Source organism: Medicago truncatula, chromosome 8 (assembly GCF_003473485.1).
Source record: "Medicago truncatula cultivar Jemalong A17 chromosome 8, MtrunA17r5.0-ANR, whole genome shotgun sequence".
In the NCBI taxonomy this organism is placed as follows: domain Eukaryota; kingdom Viridiplantae; phylum Streptophyta; class Magnoliopsida; order Fabales; family Fabaceae; genus Medicago; species Medicago truncatula.
In genome coordinates, this window is record NC_053049.1 from 7,854,266 (window position 1) to 7,866,377 (window position 12,112).

At 32.0% G+C, this 12,112-nt stretch overlaps 2 protein-coding genes and 1 non-coding gene across 4 annotated transcripts; all 3 read right to left on the reverse strand.

Moving 5' to 3' along the window:
* Nucleotides 1–3,625: 3,625 nt before the first annotated feature.
* LOC11420703 (trihelix transcription factor ASIL1) lies at nt 3,626–5,182 on the reverse strand. Its single transcript, XM_003627324.4, has one exon. The coding sequence runs from the start codon at nt 4,996–4,998 to the stop codon at nt 3,883–3,885; it is 1,116 nt and encodes a 371-aa protein (XP_003627372.1). The 5' UTR covers nt 4,999–5,182; the 3' UTR covers nt 3,626–3,882.
* Nucleotides 5,183–6,167: 985 nt separating this feature from the next.
* Nucleotides 6,168–6,240, reverse strand: TRNAA-UGC (transfer RNA alanine (anticodon UGC)). The gene has a single exon. It is a non-coding gene; the product is annotated as a tRNA-Ala (tRNA).
* Nucleotides 6,241–7,735: 1,495 nt separating this feature from the next.
* Nucleotides 7,736–9,063, reverse strand: LOC11414396 (dormancy-associated protein homolog 4). 2 transcript variants are annotated; one of them, XM_013589024.3, is made up of 3 exons: nt 8,699–9,062; nt 8,237–8,317; nt 7,736–8,113 (listed from the first exon to the last, which is right to left on the reverse strand). In XM_013589024.3, the coding sequence occupies exons 1-3, from the start codon at nt 8,937–8,939 to the stop codon at nt 8,109–8,111; spliced, it is 327 nt and encodes a 108-aa protein (XP_013444478.1). In that variant the 5' UTR covers nt 8,940–9,062; the 3' UTR covers nt 7,736–8,108. The 2 variants fall into 2 exon arrangements, with proteins under 2 accessions (XP_013444478.1, XP_003627373.1); XM_003627325.4 differs by having other exon boundaries at nt 7,806–8,113; nt 8,218–8,317; nt 8,699–9,063.
* Between the last annotated feature and the right edge of the window lie 3,049 nt (nt 9,064–12,112).

Genomic DNA, 12,112 nt, shown 5'->3' on the forward strand with positions numbered 1-12,112 from the left:
CAGCATTTTTTGATATTAGTCCTTGCACTTTGGTATTAGTCCTTGAACTTTTTTTTTTTTTTAAATACTTTCAATGAAATTATTATGTTTTAATTATTGTTTTGTTCATTATTTTTATTGAGAATAATCATAAAAAAATAAAATAAAAAAATCTTTGTTAAAAAAAATTAAGTAATAATTGTATAACATTGCAAATGGAAATTGTATCGTATTAACACCGTAACAATAGATAAAAATCAATAAAGAAAATGAAAATTAAATTGCACTTTGGCAATATAGGCCTATAATTCAAAGTTACAGGCAACATAGGCCTATAATTGTATAACATGTAATACAAGAGAAGGACTAAAGCCAAAAGTGAAGGCCTATATTGCCAAAATTATACAATTATAGGTCTATGTTGCGTGTGACTTTGAATTATAGGCCTATATTGCCAAAGTGCAATTTAATTTCCATCTTCTTTGTTGATTTTTATCTATTGTTACGGTGTTAATACGATACAATTTCCATTTGCAATGTTATACAATTATTACTTAATTTTTTTTAACAAAGATTTTTATTTTTTATTTTTTTATGATTATTCTCATAAAAATAATGAACAAAACAATAATTAAAACATAATAACTTCATTGAAAGTATTTTTAAAAAAAAGAAAAAAGTTCAAGGACTAATATCAAAGTGCGCTAATATTTAAAAATGCTGAAAGTGTAGGGACTAATGATATTTTTAAGTAAAAAAATAATGAATAAAATAATAATTAAAAATTGATTTTTTTTGTTTTTTAGTGTGCCACGTGGCACACCGTTAGTTTTGATTTTTTTTTTTTTAACGGAAAGTTAACGGAAGGACTAAAGCCAAAAGTTTTAGAAAGTGCAAGGATCAATGCCAAACAAAAAAAAGTGTAGGGACCAATGTCAAAACTGGGCGAAAGTGCAGGGACTAAACACACATTTAAGCCTATCAAATATAGCTTAGTCGTATTATTATTTTTTTGTCTATAGACAAGGTGCCATGCACCACTGAAATTAACACACGATTGTAACTAGGTCTTATATACCTCTTAATTGATTCTTGATCTAATCCAACACCTAAAAAAACAAATTTTTCAGAAGATACATGCTTTTTCATTTGTGGTTATCTCGAACTTACTTTTTGATAGTACATAAACAAAGGTATGTTCAACCTAAAAATCAAGCATTGACCAGGAGCATTTTTCTAGAATGCTTGATTTCCATTTTCCAATTCCATATTAAGATTTCTCTTCACCTTGAGTCGATTTTAAGATATTTTTAATTTTTCACCCAGTTAGATGAACAAGTAATATATAAGCATGTTTTGAAAGTCAAATAATTATTAATATCTACAGTTTGAAGCACACATCTTAGCTTTGGTCCCTAAATTCAAAATAAGAGATTGAAATGCATTATTTAGATTTTAAGGGAAAATGACACTAGATTCATTCGGGCAAAAATGGATCGACAGTTCCTTCATTGACCGACTTAAATTCGGCTAAGGTTAAGCATAATAAACAACCTTCAACTAAAAGTTGATTATGCTTAACCTTAAGTTGTTTGATCTGTGATCTATTATGTTGTATTATTATGTTTTTTTAGAGGATGTTGTATTACTATGTTGTATCATTAGATTGTTGGATTTAAGTTTAATGTATGTTCTTATTGTTGTTGTAGAATTTTATTTAATTTATGAAAGCTTATGAAAATGTTAGGCATTGAAGTTGGGAGCTTCTACGGTGCGGTCATGAAACTGACTTTTTTGAAAAAGTTAATTTTGATCTTAATATTTGATTCATTTTTAAATTGTTGATTACTGATTAATGATCAATAGTAATTCATCTAGTAATGCTTGCAACATTTTAGACTTACATGTACTATTTTATCGTTGGAATCTTTAACATGCAACCAGAGTTGATGATATTATGTGATAATCTTAAGTGTTACACGTTGTGGGGTGTTACGCTTATAACAAAGTAAGATAAAACTAGATTGAGTGTAGTCTTGTTAATCTGATGAATTGATGATATTATGAGGACCGAACTTTTGATGCCATTGTACAAACGGTGGAGTGTTATTTTTGATGTTATAGTGTTAACTTCACAAAAAAAGTCATTCTCATGACTTCACCATAGAATTTTTCATTGAAGTTTTCTACATTGTATAATGATTTACTAGTTTCTTTGAGAAAACTCAAAAGAATAGGGATAACATGTTTTGTACTCTACCTAATAAGATGTGCAAATTCTCACATTGAATTCTTTCACATAAGGAGAACCGTGACAAAAGGGAATGTGTTCCAAGACGTTTTGAACTTGATCATGCATCTCTATCAATTGAAACATCTCAGTTTACATAGTAGTAATACACTTTAATGCCAGCATTTTCATAAACTTATATGAATTGAATGAAATTATACAACACAATAATACAATATCCTTAAAGAGAATGACATGGTAGGTTTCCTTAATTGTGTTTATGTACTATAATTGTCCGATTTAAACAAAGATGAAATAAAACTATAAATTATCACCTATCGTTTTCTATTGTCTTACAACAAATGGAAAGAGGTTAGTTTGTGTTTTGGAGAAGTGTGGGAGGTGTTGTTGCTACTCTGATGCAAGCTAGAATGCAAAGACACTTAACTGCTTTTATGAGCATTTTCGTATTTTCGAGGTGTTAGAGAACAATTTTTGAAGTGAAAAAAACAATTTTTTTCTCCTAATCCTAAAAAGGGCTGAGCCCAGTGGGCTAAGGAAGCAACAAACCCTTGCTGAGACACTCTGTATGAAAGGATTAGTATAACTTAGTGGTGTTTCTTTTTCCACCCTACTGGTTTTTCACGCACCATACGGACTTCGGATTTTATAATCAGAACAACTTTAAACACCATCAAAATCCTCCAAAATATGTTAAAACACTTTCAAAACCTTCTATTATTTTTTTTGGGATTTTATAATTTAAATGAGACATGAGAGAAGAAAGAAGGGCGAAAAAGAAACAGCCTAATTTAGTTCTATGACTACATCATCAATTGGCCTTTTTTATCTCTCACTGATGTGATGTCGAGGAGATTATTCTACATGCCATTTTGCTTCTGGTTTGACTTATCCTTCTTCCTTAATACAGGTTAACAACCTTCATCATTGAAAGATTTATGTAAATCACCATGACCAATACACTCAGCAAAGGTAACCACTGATCAACCAATGTGGTGCATATGATAATCATCACCAGACCCTGTTATTCCCTGTTATTCTGTGGCAATTTTTTGGTCATATATGAATCAACTCCAGCCAGAATCCAATGCCTTACTTTTGACTCTAAGTGATGTACCATGTTAACTATTTTATTCAGTGAAGACCATTAATCCCATCAGAGCACAAGTAAAAACATAAGCATAATTCATTCACTTAACTCAATTATATGCAGAGCTGATTGATTCAGTACACTTTGAACATTTAACTATAATACTGGTATATCATATGACATGATGATTGACCATATTCAAACATTAATGACATTCTAGTGTTTTAAGAAAGTCATTAAACTTTCATAACAGTAACTAAATTAATGCTACAATATGTACATTGCATCAAACTAACTAGAGCCTATCAACAAAGATATGATCCTTAACACTGATAATAACAATTGAGAATGGTGTTACACATTACAAATAACACATCTGCTACATTGATACATTAAATTATTTAGTACAACATACTCCTCATTTTTTTTTTTAATTATTCCCTTTGGCAACAACGCCCCTCTAAGTTAACTACAACAATTAATGCACAAATCTTAATCCATAATAACTAAACACATACACACAGAATTGAAATTTGAATATAACCTTAAACCTAAACATCACTCACTCACTGTCACTGTTGTTGTTATGGTTGCTATTGTTGTTGTTGCTGCTTACATTGTTGTTGTTTTGATGATTACTTGTGTTTCCATTAACATTAACACTTTTTCTTCCAAGTTTCAACTGTGAAATCTCTACCTGAGTTTTCATGAAAAACTGCATTCTCTGCAACTCCAAATCCTTAGCAAACTTCATCCTCTGCTTCTCCATCTCCACCACCTGCTGCAACTTCGATGTCTCCGCTTGTTCATAAGCTTCACCAAATTTCACAATCGCCTGAGTCAATTCCCTCACCGCACTTCCCCAACCTCTTCCCTTTGAATTCGAATTCATCACTTTCGCTCTCTTCCTCTCCGGTGGTGGTAAACTGTCGCTTGACACCGGTGACAACGCTTCTTTTTCAGATGAATTATCAGAAGAATTCAGCTCCGAAACTCGTGGTCTGAGCTGAATCTTCTGATAATTCAACTGAGCTTGTTGAATATTTTTCTTCTGAGAATTAACCTGATTCGCGCCTCTAGCTCCATAGGCGCGAATACCAACAGGAATTCCTAACGGAACTTTATGTTGTGGCAAATTACTGTTTCCGGTATGACTAGTACCGGAAACACCACTGATCTTGGCGGTTGGACCAATTAACTGATCTAACCGATCATAAAACCGCCAAGTGCTGGTTGTAACACCGCCGGAGCCACCTCCGGCACCGATCTTAGCTTTCTCGGATTTATACTTCTTCTTAACCGTATCAATCCGATTCTTACACTGTACATCAGTTTTCGGAGCTTTCAAATAATCACCTCTTCCATTCACAATCTCCGCTACCTCTTTCCAATGCTTCTGCTTCAAATTCCCTCTGCTCAATTCCAAATACCTCTCTCCCCACGCTTCAATCAACACCGCCGTCGCTGCTTCGCTCCAACAATCCTCCCTCCCTCCACCGTTGCTTCCACGTGTCGTCGTATTCTGAATCGGAAGAGCTAATGCATAGCTGTTCGCCGCCGGTGCCGCGACCGTCACCGAAATACTACCGATCGCTCCCGAAGACGACACCGGAGATGGAGAACCACTCGCCGGAGATGGATTCGAGTGGATCGAGTGGATCTCGTCGTCGTCATCCATAGCCACTCACCGCCGAGAGGAGAGAGAAAATTGTTAGAGAGAGAAAGTAGTTATAGAGAGAGAAAGAAATAAGGTAGGGTTTTTATTTATTAAATTATTTAATTTTTTTGCCGGCGAGAATCATTATACCGATTACCGACGCCTTTTCGTGGTTGGTTTTGGTTTATTAATTTTTTGTTTTTAATTTTTGGAAATTGGTAATGTTTTTGACGGAAGAGGGTGAGTTGACGGTGACCGTCGACACGTGGAAGAAGATAAAAGAAGTAGGGTGACGTGGTGGAGTTTGATTGGTTTGGTATGAAAACTCCGTCACCGGCCTGGTTTTCACGATAATCTCTACGTTAGTCACGTTTCATTTTCCGAATTACCCATCAAATCTGTGTTTGTTTTCTCCGGCGATATTCCCAATTTACCCTCCTCATTTTTCATCGTCTAAGAAATTAGAATATATGCTTTGGTTCTTAAATTGTATAAAAAATCGATTATTCTGAGAGATTTTGTAGAGTGGAAAACATTTCGTGTGTTTTAAAGATATTGGAAATTAATCTTACCTGTTGTTACTTGTTATTCATTAAAATTGAATTTTTTGTTTTTTAAGGGAGGAGGGCAATATAGGAAAATGAATTGTAAGTTTGTCCAAAGTATGTAGCAGTATGGTGGTGTTTGTACTTTGTATTTTAGTTTTTTTTCACGTTTCCATCTCAAATCTTAAAAGGGGCATGGACTCATATAAATATAAATACCTCTTTTATTTTATGTTGGCATTAATTTTTTTAGTTTTTACCTCTTCTATTACTGATGATTAGGTTTTGGTGGCACTAATCACAATCTTAGTTTTGGTAGTGTCCTTTGTTCACTTAACTCTATTGAAGTTGCCTGAAAACACGAAAGCACATTGAGATGTTGCAACACACAGCCATGAAGGACATGAATTGGTGCTATTGAATCTAAAGCAAGGAATGATTTGAACAAAATTGAGAAAGTTGTTCATGGATTTGTAAAGAGCCAAAGAGGATTAAGGTTTAGTGATGGCGAGAAATACTAAATCTATGAAAGACAAGGACATGTCTGCAAATAATGTTTAAAGGGTCCACCTTAAAATTTGGTTCCAAATTAAATTGTTACATTTTTAATAATCACAAGTTCCACACACAAGAAAAAGGTGAAAATGGAGATGCGGGGTATCGAACCCCGTACCTCTCGCATGCAAAGCGAGCGCTCTACCATGTGAGCTACATCCCCATTTTGTAAATTTTTAATTCTCTTAGATATATATTGCTTTTAGATAAAATCGAAATGTTACACATACTGGTGAAGAACGTTCTTTGTAGTAATCAATTATTTTGGAGCTATATGATGTGAATGGAACATGGTATTTATCATCAGCATTAAAATACAGTCTAGAATTTCTTGCTTTTAAGAGCTATTATTATTTTTCTGCAGGTACTTTTTCAGTTCATATGGCCAACATCACCTTGAATTCTTGGATCAGAACAATAAAAACTAGCCAAATTAATGTAGAGTACAATTGTAAGACACAGGCATTAATGTTTGATCCATCAAATAAAAGGACTATCTTTCAGGGTGGTTCACACCATTTATTTTTCATATGTGCAGGGGATATTAATGTGAACAGTACTTTTCTCTTATCTCTCTATGTGTTCCATTTCCATCTATTGGCTGCAAAATCTCCAAAGCACATTGATGAAGTCATTCTTACTCCTCTAACTAATTAAATTTACCTATTTTGATGCTGATTCTAGGATCTTTTGAAGCCTTAACTTGAATTAGTATTATTTGAACATTATGTGTATTATTTGAGTCTATATTTGAACATGTTGATTGTTGAGTTCTTGATGAGCTTGGGAGAGAAATTTAACATTTCCATTGGAGAAGTGAGAGCTGGGTAATAATTAATAATAATGAGAAGGTGAAGAATGCATCAACCTAGGCTAATTGCATGCTTCGGTCACAAATTACACAGAGAATGCTTACATTTGCTTAAAAAGTGATATTTTTTTACATTCCTCAAATAATTACTTGTATTGCATTGTTTTTAAGGTCATAATTTTCATGTAATTAAGGATTATATATCTGTTTGAGATTAGAGTCAATAATACTACACACTAAACTTTTTGCCTATTTATACATTGAAATTTGTGATACAAAGTGTATTTGTTGGGACTCAAATTGAAAGAAAAAATATATGGAGGAATAGCCTTGAAGACAAATTACATACCAATTAAATTGTAGGAGAAATTCCAAGCACCAAGTAAAAGAGGTTTATTTTTTAACAACCAAAATATATTAATGGAAAAGAATGAGAAAAGTACAATTAATACTCGATCCACCAAACAGAGAAGTATAAGGGGTATTTGACCCATCAAGATACTAAAATTACGTACTTTTTAGTAAAGAAGACAAATAAGAGGGTTCGAAAACCATAAATACAATATACAAAGATCCCCCTTTCTCCTAGCAAAAAGCCATTCTTAAAGAGGTTTCAAGCACCAAGTTAAATAGAGAGAAGTACAAGGGATACTCGACCCTCCAAGATACTAAAACTACCACCTAATAAAGAAGACACATGAGAGGGTTCGAAAACCATTCTTAAAATATACAAAGACCCCATTTCTCCTAGCAAAAAAGCCATTCTTATGAAGTGACTTTAATATCGTTTAAAAGTAAAAGAGGTTTAACAAGAACAAAAATATAATAAGCTTCAAGCTTCATTGAGTTCTACAAAGATTTAAGAGTACATAATCCATATTTACAATAGTCAAAAGCCAAAAGCTTAAAAAAGAAAATGAAAAGAAAAAAAACCAAAGTCATATATATACAATTTACAAACACTCTGCTTATGACTTTCTTGCTACTCCTTTACACCCTCAGAATCTCATGAAGCATTGGCTCAATATGCTGCGACAGACACCATCATTTGAGCCATTTAGTTATACGTACTTATATTATTTTATATAGTAATGTACATATCTTATATACATATATACATATTAATATATATATAGCAGCAGTTAGATGCCGAACGATGATGTTCAATGCAAAACATCTTACTTCCTCTCTCTCTCAACAACGATCCAAAGCACTCATAATCACCCTGCAATATAAAACATTAAGAAAAGTTAGACAAAAAAATGAGCATGAAAAATTCAAAGGTCACATGAATATTTTTTTCATGGCAAAAAATGGAAAATAGATAACCAATCGGAAATAGTCGGACTTCGATAATCGGAGCTCTCCGATGGATCCCCCGATGCTTTTCTCCTCGTGAATTTCTTAAAATAACCGCCTGGCGTGTCCGCTGCAAAATAAAAAATAACTCATATTGAGTCTAGAAAATTACATGAATTCATCTAACTTTGATAAGATTAAGAGAGTAACAAAATAATTTGTAACAAAAAATAAAATAACTAAATTTGGGGTCTGTTTTCACGGTCTAGAGTCAAAATATCAAAGTTTTTTTTTTTGTTGTCAAAGACATTCAAGGTTTTAGAGGTTTTCTTTGTCTTTTTCCTTGTCTTAAAAACAAACCTAGTACAAACGAAAAACATAAAACATAAAACATTGCCAAGAACTAAAATGAAAAACAAACAAGAACACATGCAAAAAACATAAAACAAACCTAGTACAAACGAAAAACATAAAACATGCAAAAAAAAGAGACAAGAATAAAATTACGTACGTGTATTAGGGGTACGAGGTGTTGTAGCAGCAGAAGAAGAAGGAGAAACAGGTTCAGAAACAGTGTTCCTAATAATCATAATGCTACGAGTAACAACAGGAACATCATGATCCTTCACCGGCGGCAACCGTACGCCGGAGCTAGCAGCAGAAAAAGAGTTGTACTTCCGAAGCTTACCCAAACCTGTTTCAGGTGTGGGACCCGCCAACGTTTCGTCCCAAAGTTTCTCAAGAAATCCCATAATAATGATGTCTCAAATTAACACAAATTAAAAGGTTTAAAGATGAAGGAAGGGACGAAACGATTTGAAAGAATTTTATTACTTTTTTTTTTTGGTTTTTTTAATTTTTTGTTTGTTTGTGTTTGGTGGGGTGTGATGGTACTTATAAGGATTAGGATGAAGAGTTGATAAGGTTAATTGAATTATTAGTATTATTATTGACGGCTAATTATGACAGCTTGTAAACTTAGCTCCGGCTAATTAGGCTATTTTTATTTCTAGCCATCAAATTGATTTACTCATTGCTAAATCAAATTATTCATTTTCTATATATTATCTATTCGACTATATTGGCTCCTTTTACTAAATTTATAGATTTTTCTTTTGCGTTTATCTAGTTGTTGCTCAAATTAGACTTTTCTGATTTTCTGCATGATTGTAGCATGTGATAGAATATCTTTATATTAATAGAGTATCTTTATATAATTATTGATGTAAATATTATTATTCTTCATGTATATTTTATTAGGTTTATCAATGGTCAATGACAATATGAGTCTTCATGATTAATATTGATTTATTTCATTCAGTGGGTTACCAATTCATGTACATAACACACTTTAGTCTATCAATACGAATCATGGCTCATGAAATGTTATAATATCCTTATCATTGACTAATTCTATCTAATAAATATACATGAAGATTAATAAAATTTATATCAATAATAATAATGATTATATAATGATATTGTATTAATATAAAGATATTCGTGTTTCGGTGGGCTTAACTCAAAGTCACTTGGTAAAGGATAATAATATAGGTAGGGATCGGAGTTCGAACCCTGAACACCTCGTTTATTTACTTTTAGATGAATTTTTCTTACCATTAAATTACTTAACAAATAAAATATAAAAATATTCGATCAGTATGTGTCATCTTTCTTTTGAGGGGTTGTTCATTTACTGGTTAAATGAATAATGAATTACTTGTATTATCATATTTTGAAAAGGATGATAAACTTCATAGCATTTCCAATTCCTAAAAAAAAAATTAGCATTTCCATTTTAGGATGAGAAAATGTTGTGATTTAAACATACCCTCTTTCAAGGTGACTAGAAGATGCTCTAGAAAAGATTATTTGAAATTGCAATAAGGATCGATGATGATAAGAATAATTAATGCAAAAATATTTTTAGACACTAGATAGGTAATAAAATTTCTTCCTTCTAGAAGATCAAGCTGCAACTGCAAGGCTTAATCACTAGCTAGTGAACTTATATAAAAATCAAATAATGAAGTAACCAAGTGAGTGAAAAGTGAGCCTAAGAAAAGAGCCAAGCCAGCTGCAACTAGAACTCAGATCCACAAAAATGGGAATGATGTAAAAAAAGAAGACCAAGTCAGTCTAGTACCAAGAAAATAGAAACATTTGGGGTCCCATTTCATTATTAACGAACCTTTTACAAGTTTACAACATTTACACGTCAAGTGGATAAGATCTCACAAAATCTCATCCCACCTTCACTAAGATGTAACTTACTTGTCATATTTGGTATGAGATTGCCTCCAGATATTTGTATGTGTTCTACTGTAGGGGTGTGTGTATTCTCCCATTAAAGAGCAATTTAATTTGAATGAAGAGTTTTGGATGAAAGGGGGAGAAAAAATAACAAATTTCTTTAATAAATGAAGGAAGCTATGAATATTTTAAAAATAAACCAAATGTGAATAAAATGTTATATGATTTTTTTTTAGTGTGGATTGGGTATCTCTACACGCATCTGTAAAGATTAATCTTTCGTTCTGGATAGTACTATAATGAATGACAAACTCTTCTGAAAGATTTAACACTTCAACATTTTTAGGATTGAATTCAAACTACCTCTGATTAATCTGAAAGAGGTCCCTTTATCTTTTTTTGTAACGATTTAGTCCTTTATGTTATAAAATGACACTATTTTATCATTTTTTTATGAGATTTTTTCAATAAAATTTGATTTTCTAGGCTAGTATGATGACGATTTGCGTTTGTCTATGAGTTTGATGATTTTTTTTTTTTTGGGAATTTTTGATTATTTTTTTCATAAAAAGGATAACAATGTTGTTATTTTATAACATAAAGGACTAAATCGTTACAAAAAAATATAAAGGACGAAAATGTTAGATAAAATTAAATTAAGGAACTAATTCTGTAATTTTGCCTTTTTTTTTTTATCATATCATGTATATATTTTTTTTTAAATCTTAACATCTATGATTGAAAGACTTAGCGCTCCAAAATCCTTTATTCAAATATATCCCAAGAGTTTTTCTCCTGTCATTTAGCCTTTTTTTACCTTGCAACTATGATGAAACATCATTGATACATGTAATATACCTTATGTCAAAAGAGAATATTATTTGTATAACTATTTTATGATAATTTTTGGGTAACTCTCTTTCATACTTGTATTGTATCCTTACGCTCTCTTCTTTTTTCTCTCTATTGTTTTTTACCAATAAAGAGGAGAGAAAAATAAAGTTGTTTCAAAAGTCGTCATAGAATGATTGTACAAATATGATTACTCATATCAAAATGTCTACTATTAGAAAAATCATCCATACATGCTACATACCTTGAGTCAAAATGTCCTATAGATTTCCCAAAAATACACCGTTAGAATTATTTATTCTGAATTTCATTTTTGTGTATTTCAGATTATATAATCTGAATCGTGTTTAACCAGTTTTTTTTCTTTTCAAAACAATTACAAATATTAAAATGGCAGAAATGGAAAAACGACAAAAAGAGCATAAATTTAAAGAGACGTGATACAAATTATGAAGAATTGAACACATTTCATTATTTGATAAATAATTCACAATACATTTACATTAATATAATGTTTGTTGCAACAAAATAATAAAAACACCTAATGTTAAATTTGTGGTACAAGATGGAGGAGATAGAGGGAAAAGTTTGTCAATCCCCTCGCACATCCGCATGAGGGAGAAGATGGGAATGCAAGATGACGAAGTGGGAGAATGAAACTCTTATGAGCAACTCCAGATTCAGAGTGACCGCAGATTCTGAGTAATCTTTGATGCAAATTTGCACAGTGGACCATCACCCTTTGATCATTCATACTATCCCTACAAGATGACATGAACCTTTATATGAAAGACCAACTATGCAACAGCGGCATCATAAA

Bases quoted from the DNA above. Each gene is read 5' to 3' on its own strand.
- LOC11420703 (XM_003627324.4), bottom strand. From the start codon at position 4,998: ATGGATGACGACGACGAGATCCACTCGATCCACTCGAATCCATCTCCG.
- LOC11414396 (XM_003627325.4), bottom strand. From the start codon at position 8,939: ATGGGATTTCTTGAGAAACTTTGGGACGAAACGTTGGCGGGTCCCACA. The intron at 8,318-8,698 runs GTACGTAATTTT...TTTATTTTGCAG, and splicing joins ACCTCGTACCCCTAATACAC to CGGACACGCCAGGCGGTTAT. The intron at 8,114-8,217 runs GTTATCTATTTT...TTTATATTGCAG, and splicing joins AGTCCGACTATTTCCGATTG to GGTGATTATGAGTGCTTTGG.